Source organism: Rhamphochromis longiceps, linkage group LG12 (genome assembly GCF_057381845.1).
Source record: "Rhamphochromis longiceps isolate RC_006_pf linkage group LG12, R_longiceps_female_GT1.1, whole genome shotgun sequence".
In the NCBI taxonomy this organism is placed as follows: domain Eukaryota; kingdom Metazoa; phylum Chordata; class Actinopteri; order Cichliformes; family Cichlidae; genus Rhamphochromis; species Rhamphochromis longiceps.
In genome coordinates, this window is record NC_140568.1 from 27,561,225 (window position 1) to 27,588,953 (window position 27,729).

The 27,729-nt window shown below is 41.9% G+C and overlaps 1 protein-coding gene across 1 annotated transcript in view; it reads right to left on the reverse strand.

Annotated features, from left to right (window-relative positions):
* ank1a (ankyrin 1, erythrocytic a) overlaps positions 1-27,729 on the reverse strand; it is an 85,840-nt gene that overhangs the window by 26,414 nt on the left and 31,697 nt on the right. The window contains exons 2-24 of the mRNA XM_085425548.1: positions 26,891-26,983; positions 9,320-9,421; positions 6,917-7,015; positions 6,027-6,125; positions 5,663-5,761; positions 5,294-5,479; positions 5,078-5,176; positions 4,884-4,982; positions 4,679-4,777; positions 4,040-4,237; positions 3,837-3,935; positions 3,636-3,734; positions 3,441-3,539; positions 3,128-3,325; positions 2,921-3,019; positions 2,722-2,820; positions 2,417-2,614; positions 2,209-2,307; positions 1,827-1,925; positions 966-1,064; positions 797-889; positions 610-682; positions 463-483 (exon numbers count right to left, since the gene is read on the reverse strand). Coding sequence (XP_085281674.1) covers positions 463-483; positions 610-682; positions 797-889; positions 966-1,064; positions 1,827-1,925; positions 2,209-2,307; positions 2,417-2,614; positions 2,722-2,820; positions 2,921-3,019; positions 3,128-3,325; positions 3,441-3,539; positions 3,636-3,734; positions 3,837-3,935; positions 4,040-4,237; positions 4,679-4,777; positions 4,884-4,982; positions 5,078-5,176; positions 5,294-5,479; positions 5,663-5,761; positions 6,027-6,125; positions 6,917-7,015; positions 9,320-9,421; positions 26,891-26,983 — 2,548 coding nt within the window. The remainder of the gene's footprint in view (positions 1-462; positions 484-609; positions 683-796; positions 890-965; positions 1,065-1,826; positions 1,926-2,208; positions 2,308-2,416; positions 2,615-2,721; positions 2,821-2,920; positions 3,020-3,127; positions 3,326-3,440; positions 3,540-3,635; positions 3,735-3,836; positions 3,936-4,039; positions 4,238-4,678; positions 4,778-4,883; positions 4,983-5,077; positions 5,177-5,293; positions 5,480-5,662; positions 5,762-6,026; positions 6,126-6,916; positions 7,016-9,319; positions 9,422-26,890; positions 26,984-27,729) is intronic.

The following is a 27,729-nucleotide window of genomic DNA, read 5'->3' on the forward strand; positions in this document are numbered from 1 at the left end:
CCCCAACCCAACAACCAATCAGCCAGCAAACACAGGTCACATGACAGAAACACAAGACAGTAATAAACGATGCAATACATAGAGGCAGATTCACATGGCGATACGGTTACAGTCACACATGTTTCAAATGAATATTAAAAATATGTATATATGACACTAAAATCTAAGTTATTAAAACTCACAAAGAAGGTTTCTTTTTGTGTTTTCCTAACTAAAGATTTATATTTGATTTAATATTATTAACAATGAAGGGCTTATGTCAAAGGCACCTGGAGAGTCAGAGAATGAGCGTGTTAGCACTGGGACATATCGAGGTTACAGACATGGGTGCTATGGGTGCATGCCAGTGAGAAACCAGAGCCACCACCACAGAGGGGAACGAAGGAGAGAGAGAAAAGCAGTGGCACAAAGATGGCGTGAGTCTGAAATGGAGCCACACACGTAAGAAACAGACATTCATACCTAATGTTAGCTGTGCAATTCCTAAAAAAAAAAAAAAAAGAGCAAAAGGCAAAAAAATGAGTCGTGAGGGGAAAAATGTTTACATCATCAAACAGTTACAGTGTTCCTGCTGTTTTATTTCAGTGATAATAATGATAATGATAATACCTTCATCCTCAGACACATCCAGTATTTCATCCACTGTCTCTGGGAAACTCATGCGATGTTTCTCTGTGGTCGTCTTTTGGGCATGGAGAAAAGAAAACAGTTACCGACAACAGCAAAAGGGAAGGTTCAACTTTTCATACAATATGTTCCCATGTGATTATCACCACCCCTTTTCTGAACATCTCACCATGGAAACTGTCTCCTCAGTGACAAGTTTTAGGACGTCAATCACCGAGATGTAGCCTAACCTCTTCGCGATAGCCAGAGCTGACGTGCCATGCTAAAAGAGAGAGAGTGGGACATCGATGAACACCAAACTTTACGAATGAGGATGACGAAGAGATAATCGCACTCACTGTAGTGGTCTCATTGGGCTGGGCGCCATGCTTCAGCAACAGTGTCACAATATCCGTGTGTCCCTGTTGGGCTGCCTGATGCAGAGGAGTGTAACCAAGCTGTGAGAGAAAAAATACACAAAAGTGTAAAAGTCGCTGTAAACACTAGAATTTCTGTGAGATTTCTAAAGACCACGTTCACGGTAGTCAACAAAAGCTAAACTAAGCCAGATGTGAAAAAACACAGACTTATGAACCAAACGGAAATAAAATAAAACTTACATACGTACATACAAAACTAATAAAAATAAAATGAAAATATTGTAGGAATGTTTTGTCAGTTTGCTTAAATTTGTGATGAGCCTTGATGCCTGAGTTTACTGAGACTGAGACATTACTGTAAGTGATGTAAAAGAAAAATACCCACTACATTATATTAAAAAATAAAGGAAAAGCTTAACATTTTAAGCAAAAATAGACTGCAACGAGCAGCCAACTGAGAAAAAAAAACAAAGAATGTCATATGTGAAAAAGCTGATTAGTCGGTTCATTGCAGCCCTACAGTACATCCCACCTTTTCTTATAGTTGCTTTTTTCCTCTAGCATCTTCATATGAATATGGATAAACGCACACCAGCTTGAAACAGTTACTCTATGTATTACAGCAAACCATGTTTTCAAACATTTATTCCCTTATGAGCAAAAAACTCCTCTATGTCCTATTAAATCATTTTACACTAACAGCGGGGAAACCCAGCCATCACGAGCTGTGTGTTAACACACTGTAACCGTGGTTACTGACAGACTGTACTGAAGCTCTATGACTCATTCCCATCCGGCTTTAGCTGTAGTTTTCGTCCAGAGCCAGAGGGAGGCACTCACCCTTGTTTTGCTGTTCACGTTGGCCTGTTGCTGCAGGAGGAACTTCACCATCTTGATGTTGCCATAGTGACAAGCTACATGGAGTGGGGTGTAGCCCATCTGAAAGTGGAGAAAACACAGTGAAGGTCGTAACCGGGATCGTAATGATCCCACATGGAGGTTGAGTGTTTTATGAAAAACGTTTTAGAACTGCATACTATGTTTTTGAAATGGTTAAAGTGTTTCAAGAAAAGAAGATTGATTCAAAAATTGATACAAAAAAAATTATTTTAGGAATTAACAAACAGCGATTGGACCAAAATATAACCAGACAAATCAAAGCTACTCAGACATTTTCTCTTTCAGCTCAAAGACAAAACACCGCGTGATGAAAAGGTCTTACCCGTGTTGCGGCATAGACTGACGCGCCCTGCTTCACCAAGATATCAGCGATCCCAACGTGTCCTTCCTGTGCCACCAGGTGGAGGGGTGTTAACCCACTCTGTTTGTCAGGGTGAAAAGACAAAGGTCAAAAACAGCAAAAACAACATAGACTATAGTTTATTTTACAGTAACATTTCTTTCATTTTTTAAATTTTATCTGTCTTTGCCTTGTTGCCGAGGTTGACGTTGGCCTGTTTGGAGATGAGCAGGGACACCATGTCAGGCCTTCCTTCCTGTGAGGCCAGGTGGAGAGGTGTGACACCCTGTAGTGACTCAGCATTGGCTGATGCTCCATACTGCAGCAGGCTGTTGGCCACCTCCACCTGGTTCTGCTTGGATGCTATATGTAGGGCAGTGTAGCCATTCTAGAAAACAGATGTGGTTTTCTTTTAGAATGACATGAATTCACACACAATACTAAACCATCTGCCTGACCTTGTGTCTATATACGTGTATTTTTAATTTGATTTACCCTGGCTGCACTGTGTGGTGATCCTCCTTTGCTAACAAGAAGGTTAACAACATCCAGGTTGTTGTGATGTACAGCAACGTGCAGCGGAGTGAGACCATTCTGTAGAAAGGGATTCAAACATTAATCAGACTGTGGTAGTTCAAACAAGGATTTATTTAGTTCTTCTTCCAAACACGCAAGCCCATTATGATTTCCTCACTTTTCCGGCAGCATTTGGGTTGGCTCCTCTTTCCAGAAGCAGCTCTGCTACGTCCACCTTCCCATACTTGGAGGCCACATGGAGTGGAGTGAAGCCTTTCTGCAGACGCACCAACAGGAAAGTGTATAAAACATCAGGTAGGGGTTTTTAGCATTTGGGCAGACAGTTTAAAATTTCACAGCAGAAGGTTGAGCAGGAAGTCTTTACCTTGGTCATCTTAGTCTGTTGAGCCTCCATGTCCAGGAGGATCCGTACAGTTTGCACATGACCTTCCCGGGCCGCGATATGCAGAGGTGTGTGTCCTGCTGTGGTGGTGGAGTTGGGGTTGGCCTTTTGCTCCAGCAGAAGCTTCACTAGCTCCTTGTGGCCCATCCGAGCTGCACAGTGCAGGGGTGTCTGGTCATCCTGTACAGGAGGGAAATTAGCACGTGGATGCAAAACTCGGTCAGCTTCATCTGCCGGTATTCGTGTATCACATTTATTTACAGGACGTTTATGCTTCGGTGTGTAACATCTCTACCTTGGCTTTGGCGTCCACTGGGGCTCCATTCTGCAATAAAAACTCTGCCACCTCATAGTGTCCTGCCCGGGATGCCATATGGAGAGGTGTTTCCACTTTCTGTTCACACACAAACCAAAGAGTCAAATCAATAATGCTCTCAGGAATATGAATTGGTTATTTGAGTTGGACTTGAAATTTCAGTTAGGTACCCACCACATTAGAAGCACTGGGAGAAGCACCTTTCTGCAGCAGGATCTTCACAATGTTGAGATGACCCATAAATGATGCTACGTGCAAAGGGGTTAAGCCGGACTATAAAAAAGGGAGCACAGGATTACAAGAATTAGAAATGATCTTGGGGATTTATTAAATCATCTATATAACTTCACATCTATCTATTTGAACTGTTCTTACCTCAGTCACAGCCTCTAATGACGCCGAGTGTTTGAGCAGGAGATCCATCACACGCATGTGGTTCTTTTTACAAGCAATATGCAAAGGGGTAAAGCCGTTCTGTGAAAGCAAACAGTTATCATTACTACCAAGGTAAAGAGCAACTTTGACTCGTATGACTTAATAAGCTGATCTGGCCTTATTAGAGTATGTTTGTCACTAACCAGAGCCCGAGAGTTGGGTTTGGCCCCTTTGTCCAGCAATACTTTGGCCATACGGTGGTGACCGCAGTGTGCCGCCACATGCAGAGGGGTGAGGTGGTCCAGTGTGATGTCATCAATCTCTGCGTTGTACTGTAGAAGCTGTTTGACGCAGTCCATGTGGTCGCCCTGCGCTGCCATGTGGATTGGAGACAGGCCATTCTGCAAAATAAATAAATAGATAGATAAATAAATATGTTGATTCTTTATTATCTCCAATGGCAGGAAGAAATTTTTCAGATTAAAAACAGAAAATTAAAAAAAAAAGCTCCCAGATTTGTACTTATGACCAAACGAAAGAGTGAAATTCAGAAACACTGTAAGTCATGCTGAAGCAACAGCTTCTCAAACCAAAGCAGGTATGTTGGGCACACATGTCCTCTCTCTTCACATTTCATTTACAAATATAAAAGGCAAGACCACAACCATTACCCCACTCATCAAAATACATCAATTTAGATAGTATGCCACAGTAAGCCAAAGGATTGAGTCTTTCACAATCAGTTGAAAAGATGACGGTTTTTGAATTCTTTCCCGTCTTACTGTTAAAAATAAAACCTTTAAGAGACTTAAAGAATTTTCTTGACGCCTGTAGGGGTTTACCTTAGTCTTTGCATTAATGGGGGCTCCATGGTCCAGCAGGATTTCTATAATCCTAACATGGCCATTTCTTGCTGCACAGTGCAGAGGAGTCAGCTCATCCTAGAGGGGAGTGATTGTTAGTGATTTAGTTAATGAACCATCTAAGTAGGACAATACAGTCAGAGCTTTGGAAACACTAAAGCTTTGAGATGAGAGCTTTGGAAACCTTGGTCTTGGCATCAATCTGAGCCCCTCTGTCCAGGAGGAGTCGGACCATGATCACGTTACCCCGTCTGGATGCAATGTGCAGAGGGGTGATACCGTTCTGTAGAACAGACACAGATGAGTTTAGACAAAAAACTAAAAGAACAGAGAGCAAGTCATGTGACTGACCTTCAGTGACAATTAGTTTTCCCCTACCTTTGGGGTGAAGTTGACATTGGCTCCTCTATTGAGCAGCAGTTGAGCTACGTTCAAGTTTTCATAGTGCGCAGCAATGTGGAGGGGTGTGAATCCAGTCTGCAGGGACACATAAGGTTAACACCATGCTACTTTCATTCCCTTTGCACTTAAGAAACAAACAGCTAAAACACACCAATTACAGACATTCCTGTTCCATTCTGTACACACACACACCTTGCTTAGCACATCAGGATTGGGGTCGTTCTGCAGAAGCACTGCGGCTGTGCGTGTATCATCGTTACGTGCTGCAATGTGCAGCGCAGGGAGGCGGACCTTTCCTTTGGTGCCATAGTTGATGAGCAGGGCTACAACATTTTCATGCCCCTGCTGAAGAGCCACGGCGAGAGGAGTGAATCCATCCTGCAACACACCGGAGAGAACCAGAAGAGAGGTTGACTCATGGAAGGAAAATGAGAGCGATGTAAGGAGAGAGGCTAATGAGAACAAAAACGGAATGAAAACACAGCGGGTGTGGATCAGCAGAGATAGGACTGAGCAATTTGGGAGATAACTCTTCAAAAATGTCTCTCAGCTTAGTGGTACCTCAGTTGGAATGCTCTGATTGGCTCCATTCTCCAGAAGAAACTTCACAACCTCTAGATGGTTTTCTTGTGCAGCCATGTAGAGTGGAGTGAAACCCTTCTGTCTCAGAAAGACACAACAGGCACGCACACACCCACAACAGCAGCAGAGCAGACACACAAGCACAGCACCAGAGAGACAGTCACAGATGCACACACAGAGATGTAGACAGAGAGGGAACAGCAACACACAGAAATATTGGAACAGAGACACATGTTAACAGATGGAATTGCAATAGTTACTACAGTGGTTTCACAATAGTTAGCCTGAAGAGAAGCCTCTGTGGATTCAGTGACGACTGCTTTGAAAGGCAGCTCTGTCTCACCTGCGACTGAGCGTTGACATTGGCCCCATAGTTAACCAGCTCTTGGACCACCTGCTCCTGCCCTGCCAGGGCTGCGATGTGCAGGGCCGTGTTCCCTTTCTGGTAAAACACAGAAACATGAGAACACAAGCAAACATTTACATGAAATATTACAGGTGAATTCAAAGTGCAAAGTGTTTTATTGTTTTTTTGAGAACTGGCAGCATTACAAGGTGTTAAGTTATCTGTATTGGTGTTGTTCCTGCATCATCACAATAATGTTGCATCAGCATTGCAACTGACCAGTCACGCTGTTGTGATGTCATAGCTTCGCAGTGTGTTAAAAAAAAAAAGCGAAGAAAAACATTTCTTTAATTTTTTTTATAAAATTCTCTTCCAGAACAAATGGTAAGCATTTCAAGTGTTATCTTTATTACGTTGTACAACATAAAAAGAAGTATTATCAAGTCAGGTTTGCTGTTTACCAAATTTTGGTTACTAAGTTTGGTTTGCTCGTGATAGTATTTCATAGCATTAGCTAACTTCTTGGCTAATGCTAACTAAACTAATCAGACAGCGTTATTGGTTGGTTGGGTTGCAGTGTTGATCCTGGGCCAACGTTATGATGATGATGCAGGAATAACACAAACGCATGGATGTCAGCTTGTGCTCATTACGACTATAAAAGCTCAGACATTAAAACATTTTTTGACAGGGGCAGCATGTTCCTGCAGTCCTAGCTGGTTCATCACCAACCTCACAGCAGCAAATGACTCAAGGAAGAGTCTTCTTGTCTCAAAACATTAGGCATGTTTCCGAGAAATGTATCTGATATTAAAGCATCTATGATTTTTTTCTTTTTTCCCCACAAGTGATTTTTGAGGGGTTAAGGTTGCAACACTTATTTTTACCTTCGTGGTGGTTTCCAGTACGATCCCATTATGGAGTAGCTCCAGCACCATTTTGACGTGGCCTTCTTTTGAGGCCAGATGAAGCCCATTGAGCCCATTCTGAATGAAAGGGAGAGAAGAGTAGACCTCACACTGAAGGGTCCTACACACACTAAGAGCAGTTTCCTCTAATGGAAAAAAATAAACCAAACAGACAGTATATATATATACACACAAACACTTGAAGACCATGCCAACTGACACTGTTATCACAGTGACTGAATCACTCACAAACCATAGCATGCACATACTTACACTGGACACCATGCATGCGGTACTCTCAGAATCAGAGTGGCCATTAGCAAAAACACTGTCTACAGGGATGAAAATCAAGATGAAAAATCTTTCATTTGATTAATGATCATGAAAGGAGGAGGGTGACGGGAGGGAGATGGCAGGCCGCTGGTCTCGTGGCCGGGAAGAATACGAGCCGTGTGGGATAGGTCTGACCTCACACAGCCTTCCTTCAGCCGCACAGGACATGTGAGGTTGGACCTTTCCCACACCACTGATATTATTCCTCTGAGTGGAGAGACCACAGCACACCATCACTCTACTGCAGACAAAGGAGGGAAGAAAAGGGGGGAGGTAGGTAAAAAAGGTAAAAATAAAAATCAAGACAAAAAGGAGCCGAGTTAGAAAACAGTAGATAAACAGGCAAAGAGAGATGGCAGTGGAGGATCAGTTAGACTGAGAGGGACAGGGAGGGAAGAAAATATAGTGAGGGAGGGGCTGGAGTGAGGCAGCGTGCTGGCGAGTGAGCCATGGCAGAGGTATCCACACAAAGAAGGAACAGTTAAGCCTCCACCTGGCCAAACTCCCACCATACTGACTCAAACTGTCACACAACCACTGAGGTTTAAGGGACAATCTACAGCTTTTGCCAGATAGCCTGTCGCTCTGTGCGTGTTCCAGCAATGACAGCAATGGCAATACACATAATAATAATAATAGCTTACATTTGGTCGAAGCTATTGGTGTAAGCCATGTGAAGTAAAAGACTAGGTTTGCTTGGTTTTTATCCAAAAAACTATGTAAAACGGTTTAAAATAAGACACAAAGCAGACACCAGTTATTCCAATATGTCATGAATAAATTCCACATTTAGGGACCGTAACTGTAAGTGAAACACGAATGCTGTAGATTATCTCTGTAGGTCAAAAACATTTGATGCCAAACAGTAAAAAGACAAAGCAACTTCATGTTGAGTATCTACAACACAATGAAATGAAAGTGTGTCATTCAGGAAAACACATCTACCAAGGTATCGTAGTTTTTCTGCATGTACATAGTCACATTTTTAATCAGTGGGGTGTATCCCTTTGTCATTGTAGAGCCGTTTTCCAGTAATGGTCGGGACAGTGCCATTTTATACAAATAAACCTGTCATTATGTGGGGTCTGTTGCGGTGATGGTGAATAGGGCTCACAGAAATCCTGACAGGAGCATTACCGCCAAATAATTAGAAAGTGCTGAGGGCACCATACAGTAAGCGAATGGAAGGGAAACCATGACTAAGTTAGATTAATGAGCCATAGTATTCTCTCGTGCGCACATACAGGTTTTGGCCAAGTTTCTGTAGCCTGCGGGCCTCACTCCTAGCCCACTAACACTATCTCTTCCTGGACGCTGTCAGCATAAAGGAGGATGGAAATGGGGCGAAGGAAAAGCCCCTGCCCCATTTATTACCTCCTCTGGAGACCCTTTAAAACCCGACCTGTCACCTTCAGCCACTGATTAACAGTCTAACCGAGCGTACACATACAGTGCACTGGATGGCACACAAATTTAGTAGTCAGTTTAGAGACTTCATGCACACTGAACACAACACACATATGCAGTAAACATTGGTAACACAGAGAAAATCTGAGGAGAACATAATTGGGTTAGGGATTTTATTTTAAATGGCGCCACCTACTCGTTGTATCTATCCCACTGTAACCTATAGGAGAAACTTAAAAGTACTGCAGGTACTACTCAGTGCAGAGCTACAAAAATACCTAATTTTATTTCATTTTTGGAGACACTGCTACTACACCATCCATTCACACTTTTTTATAGTGAGCAGTCCACCAATATCCTAAAAATTTAATTTAATGAGTTAGAAAGCAGATAGTGAGCCAGGAGACTAAAACCCTGGCAGGATTTGACTGTGGGCAAATGAAAAGTAATAAATAAAGTTCGGTTTCTACTTTTGTGCACTACAGCACAATATGTTTAAAGACCAGGTTTGCTGATAAGCAAAATTACATAACGTGAATTAAGAACCAAGAAAACCACGTGCAGTCTGAATAAAAGTGACTGGCAGGTAGTTAGATATGCACGCCAGTCTAGATATTTAATCTGGTGAATGAGTTCTCTCACCTGATTGGCTGTATTTATATCAATGCCATTTTTGATGTGTTCCAAGGCCTTGTCCAGGTTGCCAGAACGGGCTGCTCGGAGAAAACTGTTGCCAGCATCTGCCTGCAACAGAAACAGGGAGAGAGGAGGAAAGAGGGGGATAAAGGGGTACAAGAGAAAGTGAGAGACGCATAAAAGTAGAGGACAAGAGAGGGAAAATGGAGAGAGAGAGAGACAGTGTTTGGTTATTTTTGGGAAAAATGCTTTATAAGGACTGAGAGCGATAGCGTGATGGCAGTCGTCCATCAGTTTTCCTCTCATTTCACTCCTCCCTTGGGTATTTTGGACAGTGCAGTTTGAAAATCTACATCGTGAATCTACACATATGGGTGTGTTAGAGGGTTTGTTGGGCATGTAGGCAAATGTATTAGAAAATATTGGCCACAAGTCTTTCTTTCACTCAGGTGATAAGGCAAGTGTGATGACACCAGTAGTCTGTGGTGTATTTGTGATGCCAGCAGATTGTTGGCTCTCTGTTGGGAGTGTGTGTGTGTGTGTGTGTGTGTGTGTGTGTGTGTGTGTGTGTGTGTGTGTGTGTGTGTGTGTGTGTGTGTGTGTGTGTGTGTGTGTGTGAATGAAAGAGACAAAGGTAAAAGGAGAAAGGACAGAGAGTGTGTGAGGCTTTGGTGAGCTCTGGCTCACAGGCCGGCACATGGCATGTTCTCTGTTTTTGTCTGTGTTGTTTTTTTCTGTGTCTGAGGGCTTCATGCCTCTTCCAGGCAGGAAGCCAGGCAGGGGTGCCGCTGAAACAGGATCACTCATGTGGCACGGGGGGGAAGCAAGGGAGAGGAACAGAAGCAGGAGCATGAGTGACCGAGGGAGAACCACAGGGAGAAAGTCGACTGCAGCAAAGCCCCACACCTTTTTATTTCATTTACATAATCTCCTCTCTTGGCTATCCCTTCCTTACATCCTCTTCCCATCTGAATGGACATCTCAACATGCTGGTCAGGAAGAATAAACAGCTGTTCACTGTATGCATTTGCATAAGCACAAATAATAAAGTTATTGACTGTACAAATCCCTCGTTTTTTGTTCCAAAAGAAAAACACCAAATGCTGCTGCGCACTACAAAAGATGGTTTCCTCAGTGCTTTATGCTGTGTTGACTATTGTAGTGACAGGGTTGTTGGTCCTCTTTTGACAGAGAGAGAGCAGGCCGGGGTATAAAAGAGAAAGGATCCACATGCCTGAAGTAGAGGCATAGCAACAAATGACACCACACACCCTCAGCATGACACCAATGGCACAGCGCTGCGCAAAGAGAGAGGTCACTTTAAAACAAAAAAGAAAAAAGAGGAGAAACGACAATGGAAGGGAAACAGAAAACCTTTAAAGGAAAAGCTGCTTCCAGCTGACTGTGGCAGCAAAACAACAGTCCCGAGTATCAGAGATTGAATCTACTCAGTGGCAAAGTTTCCACTTATCAGATGAACCTCGTGCAGCAAGCAGCACCCTGAGCGTGAAGTATTAAACACTGGGCTTCTGAGTACACCCACTCCTCCAGAGCCATTTGCTCTGGAGTTGCAGTACAACTTCTCATATACATGTGTGTTTTAAAAGGGAACGTGCCAGTTAGATAGTCCCACAATAAAAGAAAACAAATCATGGATGTACCAGAAAGCAAACTGACTTATAAATACATGATATCATATCTAGATCTTAATTCATGGCAGTTATATTTACTGAAAAAATATCAAAATGACATCAAAAAGCAATAAAAATAAACATAATACACTAATAATTAGGAATAAATCATTAGTTATACGTGACAGCTTTAATACTCACAGATCCTAAGTTAACTTGGTTCACCATCTTCCTGCTGAGTTACTCCAAGACTTTCTCATCCTCTTTCACTTTGAAGAAGATAACAACCCACAAACCCCTCCCTCTACACAGCTGCGATCAGACTGACCTCCACATACAAACACCTGTCACTGGAGTTCTGATCACCACACTCTAAACACACGTGCATACCTCCCTTTATTCATTTCATTAATGTAATTCAAATAGAGGTTGTACGTTTAATAATTGCCCATATCTCATTTAGTTAAACTTGCGCATGTCTATGCAACAGCTAAATATAAATATCAGACGGCACAAAATTTACATAATGTAACAGAGTGCATGTGAGGTTTCTGTTGCATGCGAGGTTTGCAGACCATGGTGACACACAGAGACACTCTCATCAAAGTAAAGGCAAATACAGCTGATGCAAACACACACCCAACACAATATACATGGTCTCACAGCAAATGGTAACACCATAGTGACCCCGGCTGAGGCCCCTCTACAGTTGTCCAACCCATCTGCCACCCACCCCATTGCTTCTCTTTAAGGTGAGGCTTTCCTAGTCCTGCAGGCTCACATGTGTCTGTATGTTTCTCTAACTATCTGCTTGCGTCAAGAAGTGAGTGTGTGGTGTGCTAAGATAAAGATGCAGGGTAACCGCACCCATCTGCCAAACTCAGAGACAAGCAGGTACAGAGCTCATACACAGAGCAGAGAAAACAAATGCAGTCTAAAAGCTGCTGTGTGGTTTTTCTCGTGTTGCACTCTGCTGGATCGTGTTACGAGTTAGATGAATGAATCCCTCCACGATTATTCCCAAAGAGAATGGACGAGCTTACGACTCCTGGGCTGCGCAGAAATGAGCAGACACATTAATCATACTGCTTGAAGCAAACGACGCAGACAATAACCTGTTCAGAAGCTCCACGGTTAACATTAGCAGTATCAACGCACGGTGTCATGCAGTGTGCATGCAGCTGTCCTCGGGCTGAGACAGTGCAAGGCTCGTTATAATGAAGCTCAAAATTACCAAGTAAAATTATTCCCCTATCATCACTCATCACAGAAAATCCTCTACCCTGAGCTCCCCTACTCGCCCTGCCCCTATCTCAGCTTTTCTTTCCTGTTGCTTTCTTTCCCTCCTCTACCCCCTGCTCCTTACCCGTCTATCCCCCCCCCACCTTCGCTTGCCTCCTCTGCTGGTTTTGCAGCAGACAGGATGACATCATCCCCTCGCCAGTGGACTGCAGTGTTCAAAGACTCAAAGTGTGCATATGTGCTTGTATGCACGTGTCGGATATTAATTTCTTATCCCATTGACTGAGGCCCTAAAACTCACCTGAACATTCATTATTTTCTTTTTGCAGCTATTTCACATTAAAGGGTTTTTATGACCAGTCTGGATGAAGTCAGACTGAATGGGGAAGTAAAAACAATGCAAGGCATGAATGGGAAGTCTGCCTGCTGGAGAGTACCAGATACTTCTAATAGAAATCTAACAGCATAATTCAGGAAAACAGCCATTGTGACCCCTTAAAGGTTAGTCTGTATCTGCCAAAAACTTTTATTGCACCCTTTTTTTCTTTTTGATGCCTTTAGTGGTGGATCTTATTTATTTTAGGAATCACTGATTCTAGACTGGTTAGCCCGAGTCTGGCCTAGTCTCAATGCTGCGCAAAAAAAAAGAAAGAACTCAAAATATTTTACGAGTACAATCAACAGACAAATCCTGAATCTTTTCCACAGGATGTCAACAAAATAATCAGACTTATAACCAGTTTCAGAAAATCTCAATATTTCTATCAAAATTAGCACAAAATCTACAAAACAGACACAGTCCCCTTCCTCTCAAACACGCTAACACACGCATACACACACTTACACACAGGTATGCAAACAGCACAGTATGAATCTGCAGACACAGCACCAGGTGCAAATCATAAATATTTTAAGTGCCACCACAGCTATTTGTGCTACCAGCAGAAAGGTGAAAATAAGGTGCCTGCGTATGTTCAGTGTGTCACAAGTACTGCTTTTCTTGCAATAATAATTTCCTGAACTTTAAACAACATGAACTGTGTAAGCACACCAAACTCTAGATGATGTCTAGTGTTTTTCCCTTCCTAAACTCAGTGCCTCGATGTGTTTGGGCTAACACTGGAATCTGGGAGTTTCTGTACATTTTCAGGGGACACTGAAAAACATATGGAAATTCCAAGCAAAATGCTTAAACAGCAATTTCAACAGTATTTTCTGCTGACTTGCATTTGCTCAGAAAATCTTTTTTTTCCCCCTCTGTCCCTTTTTCTGTGCTCTCCCTCTTTGCTTTTAGATCTCAGGCTGCCTGGAGTGCTTGAGCAGGCAGCAGGTTGTTTCTGTCTGAAGAGATGTAGCAAGTGCAGAGTCTGTCAGATGGAGACCCTCAGGACTGCTGGGTTCTGGACACATTAACAGGAAACGAATGAGAGGGGCACAACTGGGATGAAGCTGTTACATTCCCCAACTCAGCTCTGTCAGTCTGCATGTAAATGTGCCCCCCTGTCCAATCATTTGTCTCTCTGCGGATATTCCTTGTATGTGACAAAGCGTATTGTCCCATTTTTACTATTTACTTTCTCACACTCCGAGCCCCCCCTCCCACTCCACAGCCCACTGTTTGTCCCTGCCAAACTCGATGATTGTCTCTTTATATTTGGGCCTGCTGAAGCCTCTGCATTTGTAGATGAGATTGTCATGGTTATTATTGCCATGGTTATTGTGATGTTTTTGACAGAGGACAAAGGGAGTGAAAGCCATAGGATGACGATAGGTTTTGCAACTGATTGCAAACACACACTCTCACGCGCACACACACACACACACACACACACACACACACACACACACACACACACACACACACACACACACATATATATTATATCTATATTTATTTATTTTTAAATCTACCACTGTAGAACTGCCTTTGTATAAATCTTTGTTGTACACTGAGTATTGCTTCAGTATTGCAGCTTAATCAATCGCTACAGAAACCCAGTAAACCTCATGCTGTAGGTTTTTTGTTTTGTTTTTTTTGCTGGGCTTTTACACTTTTTTGTTTTATTACATTTACATTACAACTCCTAATTTTTTTTAACTGGAAACATTGTATTTTTCTTTCTTGACCACATTTATATGACTGTAATAGTAACTACTGCCTTTTCCCTGAATTTACCTATAAAATATGCAATAATTTTATATGGACTTCATGTTTTTCTCATAAATTAAACTACTGATGCGCAAAACCACACATTTTTTACATCTTAACCAGCTGCTGCATTAAAATGCTTTCTAGATGTTAAAAGTAGCAGTTAGAGATAGCAAGAAATGGGTCTTCTTCATAATTCATTTTTAAAAATATAGAGTACTTTTAGCTAAGTAAAATATCAAACTTGTAAGTAAACATAGCCTTACCCCTAATGATATATTATATTATATTATATTATATTATATTATATTATATTATATTATATTATATTATATTATATTATATTATAAAGAAAAATAAAGTGACTTTTGGAATATAATCAAATAGTTTTCTAACTAAAACACGGCAGTTAAAATTCATCTATGTTTGCTCCCTTATTGCCAAGACTCCACAAATTTTATATTCAGATCAGGGTCTCTTTTCATCATTGATGAAGACTTGGATCTCAGAGAGGATAAAAGCCCAACTTTACTTTATATATTTACCCTTTATTAGTTACTTTTTCTATTTGGCAATTCACTTTGGCAAGGTCTAATTGTACAGACACTAATAGAAGTGGAAAAAAAAAACCTCCAGACAGTGGATGGTTCTGAGAAGTTTAACCTTCACTGATTGCATGGTGACTATATCTGTAGTTCATCCTCACGCCAATAAACTACACATAGAAGCTGCATCGTCAAGAGTAAACTCTTACAATCACTTCTTCTTTTACTGCAGATAAACTCCAGGAAACACAAAAAAAGCACACGAACTCAAGTAGTAAGGCCTTGTGAGTCTGTGCCCTGTGTTGCCATTACCTGCACTGGGTGAGCACATGAAAGCCACACTTAAAGCTCTCATTAACCGACCCTCTAATCAGTTTTACCGACCTCTGGTTTACTTACCGCAGCTAATCCTGGTACAATCTGAACATCAAACAGACAAATTAAGTCAAAAACAAGATTAAGGTTGGAAACAGAACATGACACACACCCACATGTATACGCACTTACACTAATCTTGGGTGCACATGCATGACAATTTTCAAAGATACTCCCAAGCAACCAAACTCACTCCCACGTCTAAATAGGCTGTTTTTCTAGCACTCAATCACCTCTATAGATGTTTGATTAAAACCGCATGAAGCTGGTGTGTAGTCCATAAAGAACAGATCAGATTCTCAATGAGCAGAATCAATGTTTACTCCTCCAGGACTTGTGTTACTTTTTCTCTTCTTAAAAACAAGGCCCTGTTCAGGACTGAAAAGGAGAGGCAGTGAAAGCAGCGCTGAAGACAACGCTCCCAAACAGTTAATGTGGACAGACAGAGAATAAGAATGGCACTTTGCAAACAGACAGCCAACAGAAAGAGCCGTGTGCTGAATAAAATGAGCTGAAACAAATACCAATACATCAATATTCATGTGTGAGATAAAGAAAATATGAAAGGAAAGGATTTAAAACAGGGAGCAAAGCCAGCGAGAAAAAGGTACTGGACCATCACAGTGTGATGTAGAAAGGTTAAGAGAGGGAACGCTGGCAGGTGCATTACAGCTGAGAAAATGCAATGATTTTACAGTGGAGCAAAATGCTATTAAAAAAGACAGCAGAACGAGTATTAGAGAGACATACAGTCATATGAAGAGACAGGAATAGTTACAGGACAAGAGATACAGTACGAGTGCAGCAAGAAGAAGGTGAGACAGAGAACAGCAGAGTCTGTGTACTCACTCCAAAAGTGACGCTCTTGACTGGCATGCCTGTTGGCCCTCCACTCTCTCTTTCTTACGTTTTCTGTTTCTCTCAAACACACAGCTGTCTTTTCTGTTGCCCCCTGCAAGTGCTGCGGTACAGGGCACGTAGACCCCCATCCAACGTAAACACGAAAACCACTCACACACACATATACACACGCCCAGACACACACTTGAGTAAGTATGGTGGGTGGAGATATTGGGTAGGGTGGGGGTTGAGGGGATGGGGGGCCCAGGGGTTTATCTCTGGAGGAATGCTGCCTGTATCTAAGGACACACATTTCACACGCAGCCGAAAACAAATGGGCACCCCCACACTCTGCCCGTGGATTTCCTGCCTCCATCCGTGTTCCTTCTCGGCTCCATTTCCACTCATAGTTTGAACTATCCTTACTTTTCTCATGTACCCCACCCGTTTCGTGCCCTTTTTCGGTCTTCCATCACACTCTGCTCTGCTGTCCACCTCTTCTGTCCCCTCCACCTTTCACATTTGTTGCACCCCGACACTCTGTGTCACCCCAACTTTATCCCTCCTTTCTCCTGTCCCTGCTTGCCCGCATGTCACGCCCATCGCTGTGTCTCCTGTATGTTTTGTGACAGCCAGACAATCAATTTTTTTCTAAGACCAGGCAGAATACCAGAATAGTGCAGAGTTACTGTGGCGAATGGGTGTGTTTTTTCCGAGTGGGTCCGTTTCAGTCTGCGAGGTGACTTACAGTGACAAAGCGCCCGGTGGGGGGGTTGCTGCCACCGCCCAGTGACAATGGGGCCAGACACATGGGGTGGAGGGGTGGGGGGGAGCACGGAGGGGCCAGGCTCTCAAAAGGCCCTGCCTCTTTTAATAAAGCGTCCGTCATTCCTCGCTTGAAAGGACCTCCTTTTCTCTCCCTCTCCCCTCCTCTCTCCCTCTCCTGGCTAAATGCTGGGAAAAGCACATCGCTGCCAAAACCATGCAGAGAGATAAATGCTAGTAGGAGAGATGAAGGAGGGGGCATGGCAGAAAGGAGGCTATACACTACTCAGTACCACTGGACCGTGACCTGGGCAAAAACATCACGTGGGACGTCTGTGCTGTCCACAGAATTGAGTTTGGACAGTGACGAGAGCTCCAGTGAAAAAGAATGTTGAGGCAGTGGACAACGAGTACTAATGCCCATGAAGACATGACAAATTATCCCATGCTTCTCCAAGAAGCGTACTAACATCAGCCTACTCTTGCCAAGCCAGCAGAGAGTAACGCAAATTATATGAGGGGAAGAATGATAACCTCTCAGATCCTTGTTGATAAGACTTTTTCCCCAAAGGTGTGGCAGAATTAAGTGAGTGATGAGACCCACCTGAGTTTTTCTCAGCAGGTGCAGTCAGCTTAAAAGTGTCATTGTTACTCATGACACAGTAAGACAATCAAGTAGTCAATAGTTTATGAGGTATTATAGTAGGATTTTTGATTATGGTGCTTTGCAGGCTTTCCTGCAAGACTTTTCTTCCTTTTTAAGTCAACTGTGTGACAGATGTTGTGGGTCAGAACTCACCTGTTCTGCTTACCGGTACTAACCATACAGCTTAAATCTGTAAGAGCACTCTTGCAGGTGGCCTCATAGCGAACTAGTGGCCGACCAACTTTTCTTGTCCCTTCAGCCAGCTGCCCATTTATCAGGGTTTGATTGGCCAGTCATCATCCATGCGGCAAACATGGCCCATCCAATATAGGTGATTTCCAAACAATTTGATCTTTATGTCCTCTACGCTGGCATTTTCTAGGACTTCCTTATTTTAGACAAAATGATCCCATTTGATTCGTCACATAGACCTCAACCTTTAAAAGCTAATAACACATGAAGGATTCAACAAGGATAAATATATGTAAAGCATTGCTGTGCTTTATTTCTAATGCAGGTGAGAGTTTTTAAAGCTGTGTTATCAATCATTTAGTCCCCATCTAGGCTGTAACTCTTACACCCTTGCACAAAGATGTATTCTTATTTATTCTCTTAAAGAGACAGAGATCTAACTGAGAGTGATTTCAGGTCATTGTCGAGTTCAGGCCACACTGCTGTTTTGTAACAGGGTTGATTTAAGTTGGAGACAGACATGCCCTCTGCACCCTGTGTCACGCTCCTCTTGTTTGCAGGATAAAGGGTTGCGACTGTCCACGTGTGGTGCTTGTGGTGGTTTATTGCCCGTGTCCTGATGCTTCAGAGAACAGTGATCAGAGAGAAAAAAAACTGTAAAGAAAAAAAGCCACACACTGTAGTCTGTACCTATTCTCACTATTTCACATCACAGACCTAAAGTTAGCATTTTAGGATCAAACATATGAAGTAGCAATAGCAGTAGGAACTATACTGGTGGAAACCGGAGAGGATTCATTTGGAAAAAAAGAAGAAAAAAAAATCTTTAAGTAAAAATAACAAAATGCATTCTCTGAAGGCAACATTTTCAAAGCAGAAAACACGTGCATTATCAGTCATAATGACAAAACTCTATACCATATTCTCTTTGAATTCCAACATAATGCTATTTCTATGTAAGGTTGCACAGGTTCAGAATGCTGTAATGCCCCTCTAGTGGCAGCACAATGCTCTGCAGCTTTGGCCAGTAGCAGCTTCATATCAGGGATGAGGTGGGTTGGGCTGATACTGCAGCCTTGGCAAAAACCTTACAGTCTCTCTCTCTCATACACACCCACAAGTACACACACAAAACACACACATTCAGTGGCTTATCCTGTACTTCAGCACTTCCACACATTAAGCTTGCCTGGCTTCTGAACTGAGAAAAGAGCTATTTAATTCAGCATAGGTAGCTCACGCTCATATACATACATAGTCAGACGTACGGTCACCTGAACAAACGCACATGCGCCTCAATGTGACAAAGCCAGACTGACCTGTGGAAGACAAAAAACAGGAAGTTAGAAATACTCGAGGAAGGATAGCAGAAAAGATGAAAGCAATAGAGAAGAATGACAGCCGCAATATGTCAGCACAGGACCGGGCTCCTATTAATCTTCATAAGTGGACAAGTAGAGTCAGGGAAATACAGAGGGAGGATGTGCACGAGGCGAGAGAAAGAGAATCACTGTGGAGAGAATATATGTCTTCACAACTCTCCATGTCTCCCTCTCTTGTTTTGTATGTACGCAGTGCCGGAGCTCTTGCTGAGAAAATAAAGCATCTTGACCATCACTCACTACTGGGTTTGAGTCAGCCTCAGACAGAATCCGAGCAGCCAGACCATAATTCAATCAGTCTGATTAATAGACATAGAGGTGAAGTGGCCTGAGTTTTTAAACTCTATTCAGAACTAATGTACTGTCCTGAAACTACAAGATATGAACCCCACCAGGACGACGAGTTCACCTTCCAATGCTGATTTAACTCAATTTAAGTTGGGCATAATGCAATAAGATTGTAAGACCCTGAAGAATATAAACTCCATTGTTCCTCTGAGAAAGAGAAGCAGAGCAAGAAGTAAAACACTACATAACATTTTATTGTTACTTAGCTTCTGTCTTTAATGTCTAATTATTTTAGAGCTTTCTTGATGAAGGTTACAATGTGACAATAAGAGTTTCATTTTTCTTTTATGTAGGCAAACTAAACTAAAGCCATTTTTAAAATAATAAAAACAATAATAAGAGGGCAATTTCTTGTTATTAATCAGCTAACTCATACAAAGACATAAATACCGTTCAAATCAGCAGGTTACTTTTCGGAAATTTATCTTTAACAAACTTTGTATATTGTTTATGTGGTAACTGCATAGTTACTACACTGTTGTGACAGCTACCTAGCTAGACTGTTACTGCAATATCTTCTTCTGTTTTCCATTTAATTTCCTGGTATGTCAGATGGTTACATAACAAAAGGACCAAACTCAGCCAAATGAGTTCAGTTAATGTATGACTGAAAAAAGTAGAATTACAAAATAATTTATTAATACACTTTAAAAAGGATTATATGCAAATGGAGGCACACAGTGACTGCCCGTGTCTTTCTGCACTGGGGTATGTTTTAAACCGGTCTAGGTCTTGTAGCATGTCATTAACATTTGTACAGGGACAGTGACATTTCCAAACATTCGTTTTCGGTTTGCCTTGCACCATCAGTCCCATTCCTCACCCCAGAGAGAGGAAGCAGCAAAGAATCCAAAGATGAAAGAGGAGACGAGTGGAAAGAGCAAGAGGTGCGCAACAAAGCGGAAACAAAGGGGTCCGGTGATAAATAAACACGCCTTGGGAGCGTCAGTGAGTCTGTGCTGCAGTGGATTTGTGCACAACATCTTCATTTGTTGCACAGTCTTGTTGACAGTATGACAGCATAATCTGCATTGCTTTGCTGAGTCAGACACCCACAACTCTATATGCATAAACTTCCTGTGTTATTGAAACTAAACTGGTGGAGCGACTGCCAACAGCAGTAAATGACCCATTCATACCCAAATACACAGGCTGCTCTTGATTAAAAAATGAATACATATTTGATGTGTCTATCATGTCGTTTTCCACTTCAGCATTTAATATCTTGCCTCTGGGGACAGATGTTGCAATTAAGGGAGACGCTCTTATCAATCAGTGCAAGTGGAGTCCAAAGAAGTCTTTTAAAGCTGGAGTCAATCACTCAGCTGCCTCTACTCAACAACTTTAGCACTGCCTTACATTTACAGATCCAAACACTCACACACTCATAGAAATACCTGCATCAATTAACACCACACACACACACACACACACACACACACACACACACACACACACACACACACACACACACACACACACACACACACACACACACACACACACACACACTTTCACCCACAGCGCATTACATGCAGGTGCACACACCCTTTTCATTCAGCACACACACATACCCCAATCAACCACAACATTAAAACCACCACCTGCCTAATATTGTGTCAGCCCCCATCATACTGCCAAAACGGGTCCACAGGACCTCTGGGGGTGTCTGCTGTGCCAGGCACTGGGATGTTGGCAGCTGATCATTTGGATCCTGTGGGTTATGGGTTGTGGCCTTTTTGTATTCGGCTTGTTCTGACGTTCCTGGGGATAATTAGTTGGATTAGGATCTCGGAAGCTTGAAGCTAGGTCAATACTTGGGGTTCTCGGTCCTAACTTTAATTCCTGTTCATTTTTAGGCTGCGGCAGAGGTCAGCGTTCTGCTGGGAAATGCTGCTGCCATTGCCATATGGGCTCTGCTTGGTACAAGTGGACAGTTGGTGGCATATATTTAAGTAAGATCTGCATAAAAGCAAAAGGAGACGCATTTTCCCGAAACTGAAGTATTGATATTTCTTTCTCCTGTCAGTAGCTTTAATGTTGTGGCTGAGGGGTGTACGTAGCTCACAGCAACCTTCCATAATGCAAGCATTCAATTCGGGCAGCGGTATACTCAAACTGAACAATGTCGTGCAACGTATCATCAAACAATGTTTGTAGGGAAGTTTAGATGTTTATATATTTTCTTACAACATTTGGGGGTGTTGAGAGATGCTGGTAATTAAAGTAGGGTGAGTGCATTTAAACCTGGATGTACAATCAAATGTGGCAGATATGCAACTCTGCCCAAACCATTAGGGGCCCAAGGCAGACACAAATTTCCATCAAGCTCGTTTTGCCTTTTTCTGAAGAACCAGGTTGAGGTGGCCATAAACATCAGAAATGAGTCAGAAATCAGAACTTCAGAACTTGTACTTATAAACAACTTTATTCTGAAATTTAAACCAGATATCTGTAAGTCAAATCACTTTTTTTTGGCTCTTTAATTTGAACTTCTGGTAGAGTTGGCCTAAACTAAAATACAGGAAGAGACTGTTTTACAATAACGGGAACTGATTTAATGACACAATCTACTGTGTTTATTAAGATATTTTTATGGTGATGAATGAATGAAAATAAAATGCTGCATAACAAAATGCACTTAGAGTGTCTGAATTTGTTTGAGCATCTTATTTACTTCCTTGTGATTAAAAGCTGTCGAGGTATAGCTATAGCCTGTTTTACCTGTTTGTAAATTCAAATGAAACCATATGAAAATGACTGAATATCACTGGTGTAGAGAGCAGAGAGACTGGATTTCCTCCCCTGGTCTGCGCTGAACATTCACGGGGTTCACATGAAAATGTCAAACAGGGAGATTCTGTCTGTGAAACACTGAGGCGATGTATCCTGGCCATTGTTAACGTATATATATGTATTTCACTTTTTCACTTTTTATTTCAGTCTTTCTCTGCTGGAACTATTTTTAGGCAGGTCACCAGGTCTTCATCACTGATAATGCAGACAGTGTGGAAGTAAGAATATGGGTACATGTTGAGGACGGGGAAGCCCACCATTACACCTCCTGTGTATAAAAGCATAAAGTATCTAACAAACTGTTGAATTCAGAGGGCTTTCAGCGGGCATTTTCTTTTTGGAGTATACTTCCACCTTTAACCATGCACTCTGCACATTCATCTTAAACACATGCACATGCACGCATGCATGCACATTAATTGTTGCTCACATTCTCTTTCTCACTGTCTTTTTGTCAGGTAAGGATACATATAAATAGTGGTGATGATATCTAAGATGCCTTTGGGTTTAAATGGACACAAACAAAAACAAATAGTGCAGTTGGAAAGTCCAACCAATGTAAAAAAAAAAGTATATAAAAGAAGTAGTGGGTAAAGGTATTTGAGTTATGGAAGTCATCATTTGAAGGCAAATAATCCCATAAACAGAGGAGTGTAATATTGTGGGGTTAAGCTAAAAAAAGAAGTTTTAAAAAACGTGTGAGCAGAAAGAGACATCTGGTCCTGGCTTCATTAAATCTTTAAAAGTTCAGCCTTAAGGTTATCATGTCAGAAATGTATGTTTACACTTACGTAGAATGGAAACAACATTTTGATTTATAAAAGATTGGATGAGGGACATACATATTCAGTGACCTAGCTTAGTATGGCTCCACTGAAATCATTCTTTACAGGCCAGATTGTTCCCGTGAGGGATCTCACTATAGCAAAAAGCCAGAAATGATCAGTTCCTAATGGGTCAGCAAGACGAGGAGAGTCCTGCTCTCCTGTCTCCTCTTTAACGTTGGGCTGAGGCCAACTGAGACATTACACGACTTCTGCAGTCTGGCACAAAAGCAGTAAACCTTTAATCTGAATTCTGTGAAGCTGGTATCAGTAACCCTGGGACAAAAACCAGAGTTACAATATTTGAATGCGCCATGGCCTTTCACATGTAAATTACACTCTGCCCCCCTAGCCGAAACAAATTACAGCCAACTGCTGGTGGCTGGATATGAATGGGCTTCCTAATGTAGTCTACATCTACAGTGGGCCAGGGAGCAGCTGGAAAAAAGAAACTGAGACGGAGGAGAATTTATGTGACAGAGCAGGGTGTGATAGTTTGCTTTATTTCATATTAAATCTACAATGCAGCCGTACTGTGACGAATGGGGCTTGGCTCTCTGAGCATCTGTCTCCAAGGACTCACTGAGGGGTAATTAGAGCTGTGGGATGATAAGGGATATTCTCCAGCCCGGCCCAGCCCAGCCCTATCAATGGTGGCACAAGGGTTGGGGCTTTACACAAATCTGTGTACAGGAGGGGGCAGGGTAGGGTGGAGCACTGGATGAAGGGCTGGATTTTTTGTAAATTACATCAGCTCAGGGTAAGAGTCATGGTTTGTGGGACCTGTCTGAGTTTTATATCACCAAGCCAATCTGCATGATGCTGCTTAATGCTTTTGGACTTATTTGGGGTGACAGCTATGAACAAAACTAGCTGGAGTGAGCTTGCAGCAATATACAATGTAGGTTCATTCATTTTTGTAGCTTTGGTTCTACTGATTAAACATGTGCTAAAACTAGGTCTGACCAGGTCATAAAACAAAGTTACTATGATTTCAATATATGACACACGTCCAGTTCACTGCTAATTGTGAAGTATTTGCATAAAAGAAGCAGTTATTCAGGTTCACCCAGAATGTAAAAAGTCTTTACATTTCATTGGCTGGTTGTTCAGTTGCAAGAATTATTTTTACACACCAGCAAAGCTTTACAAAAACAAAACTGGGGGGAAAAAAGAAGCTGCTTGTAGCCAAACTGTGAGAAAGACTTTATGTCATGTTTAGCACTAAACAAGTTAACCTATTGTAGCTGTGAGTCTGATTCTGAATTCTGATTTCTCTTCTTTGCATTTATGTTTAAGACAGTTTTTCAAATGTCCTCCAAACGAGACTCAGACCGATGTTATAAGGCCCAACATAACAGCAGAAATGTGTTTACAGTTTGGCCTTTTTTTACAGGCTTAAAATTCGTTCTTAAAGTGTGCAATAATAGATGAGTGGCTGTTCTGACAAACACGCAGATGCTAGCAAAGATGACTGAAGCTGTGAGGCTTCTGATAGGCTTCTTCACTAACTATGGAATCGCTGAACTGGACCTTTTCAAGGTTTTGGTGTCTTTTAGTGCCTTTTGATGCAATGACCTGGCCAGATTTATTGTTTGCTATATCTTTAATTGCACATGAGTGCTCCACTTTTGGCTAGTGAAATTTTATTATTATATTTGGATGTTTATTTGTATATATTTTTGTCTGTGTGATGATCATCACATGCAGTTACAAGATCTATATGGATGCAAATCGCTAATAAAGCTTTATGTGTTAGCTTGCCAGAATTCCTGACTCCTAAAAATCATCATAGCAGTGGCCAAGATGCAAAAATGAGTTTTTTCTATTGGACTTTTATGTATATTGTCTATGATTAAAACAAACTAATTGTTTAGAACCTGAATAATCAAAATCCTCACATTTGTTGCTTTGTTAGATTTTGTCAGTTTTATTACATTTTCAGACCTACAGTGTTAGAGACTGATAAGTGGGAAGCAGACATCTTTTTGCAGGAGCTTGGTTTATGCCACTACTGCTTTCCTCTGCTGCAATAGCTAAGGGCACGTGAGAAGACTTTTACTCAGGTAACAGGTGCTTAAATGTTCATGCTTACAGCCAGAAATCACACTAACCCTTCCCAAAAAGACTTAGGAACTCTTTATTGTACAACCCACTTGATGATTATTATGTTTACGTAAGCCATCAGGGTTTTTCCAAAGTGGTAATATTTATAACCAGATAAACGCAACGCTATATGGACAATGACTACAAACCTAACAATATATTTCTAGCTGTGACAGAGAGAAATAAATAAATAAAATATCAGCTTTCACACATTCAAACAAAAGATAAAAGAACATTCAAAACAATAAAGGAAAAATACAACTGGCCAGTGCACACGCATTCAAGAGCATAACCAAGGGAAGGACTCCATATTGTTGTATGCTGGGCTGCTTTTCATGATGGTGTGTTTTCTTGACGCTGTTCAATGTGCTCAGCTCACCTTGTTTTTTTAAATATATTTGTTCTTAAGTCGCTGCACTTCCAAATGGTTTACGTACTTAACTGTGTAAGATGAGAAAAGTTTAACTGGGTTTCTGTGAAGGGTAACCCAATAGTGCTCCAAAGTGTTTGGGAGCAATATGGAGGTAAGGAGAATAGCTTTAGGAATTTCACACGGGAGCAAGGGGGAGCTAGGATCTGAGGGGAAATCATCAGGGGCAAGAGTCGTCTGGAGCAAGTTTCCCAGCAGCCTTATTGCACTTAGATGATCTTTCCTCCAACAAGGGACAACGGATTCAAGATCATCTACTAGATGTGGTGCAATAACACCTTGGGCAAACCTATCCCAGACTGTTTAAACAGATAAAAACAGACAAAACACAGGAACAGCACATGACAAACATAGTGACACATAAAATACGCACAGACACAATACACAACACTGACACATCAAAGGCACGGGCAAAGGCAGGCAACCAGGCAAGACCACAACACTGACAGCACTTAACAGGAACATCACAGGACAGACATTCAGACTTTCTTCTAATACACAGATCGAAGCCATGCAAGGACGGAAAAGCATGCACACAAACTCACAGGACAAAGAGATCAACTCCAAAGCACATCCCCGCACTCTCGCTCTCACACACACCCACACGAACTTTAAACTAACCCTAAACACGAACACAGAATGACACAAGCATATTTTAGAAATCAGAAGAACCCACAGGAAAAATACTTGGACTGTTGTCTGTTATCTCTACTGTGAACTGTTGTGCAAAGTACTTTTTTTTCCATAGCAGGAAGCGCATACCTATTTGTAACTCGTATGAAGCATTTTAAAAGTACATCAAAGCTATATTTTCCCCGTGGACTCTTGTCTTGTAATATGCTGCTTGAGAACATTAATTTCAGAGAAATCACAGAGACGATATCCAGATTAATATCCACACAAATACACACTAAGGTTATATGTATTACGTTTAACTGAAAAGAAGGAACGCAAAAACAATAACAAACCAAATCAAATAAATTAGGAACAGCACGTTAGTACGATACGTCAAGCAAAGACAGGAACAAAGAAAAAGCTCCAGCCTGATCCCACGACACCTGACTGAATCAGCTCACATCACAACGGCAACACTAGAAAGTCAAAGGAATCAGAACTACAGTACCATAAAGCAACACATCACAAAAAGAAACAAGAGAGATAAAGATAAAAAACAACAACAACAGCAGAGCAACAACAGTGACACAAACTTTAAGTGACAGATACAACATTTGTCATAAATACATAATATATACATATAGATATAAAGAAAGAGGAAAAGCCAGATATACGTGTTGCAGATATTTACTTCATCATCATAGTGCCATACTCCTTGGCCATCCGGCATCTCAGAGCTCACACTACTGTCCTGATCGATTAGCCAGCGATGCACGGCGTGGGCCTAAAAGGACATACGACATAAAGACAGAGCCCGGTTAATCGCAGCAGTGAGAAGCAGAGATGGAGAGACAGAAAGGAAGAGGGAGGGTAGAGGAGGAGAAGCAGCACGGACAGAAAACAATGACAAGGAAATGATCAAAAGATTCAGGAGGAGGAACAGGTGAACATCAAATTGAGACACGGAGAGAAAACTAGGTGGAGCGAGAGGAGGACGAGGAAACCAACCCCACCCTGCCCCAACCTATCCCATCCCACCTTGCTTGTCAAACCCCACCCCAACCCCAGGAAAGAACTCCCCTGTGGGAAACAGGCCAGGTTACAATGAGTGGTATGAGCGAGATGTAGCACGACACGAGGTGGGAGGTAGGCAACACCGCTATGATGGCGATGGAGGTGGGTCTGGTGTTGGTGGCTTTTGGCTCACAGATGGATCGAGTGCGTCACTGTGGGAGAGCTGCAACTTACACACCGGAGTGAGTCGGGATTCCTTCATATCACACTTGTGCGAGTGGCACCGGGACAAAACTGCAGTGTACTTACCCTGAATGTTCATATAGAAATGCGTAACCACACAGAGTATGTGCCGTACAACACAACACCACAGGAAAAGACACCGAGCAATCTTAAGCACAGAAAGAAAAATAACATAAAGACACCAATGACAGTGTGAGTGCCTCCACATTAACACAGATACATCAGTAAATCCACAAAGGTGTGAAACAGCAAGAGTGGCTCAGCCAAAAGTAA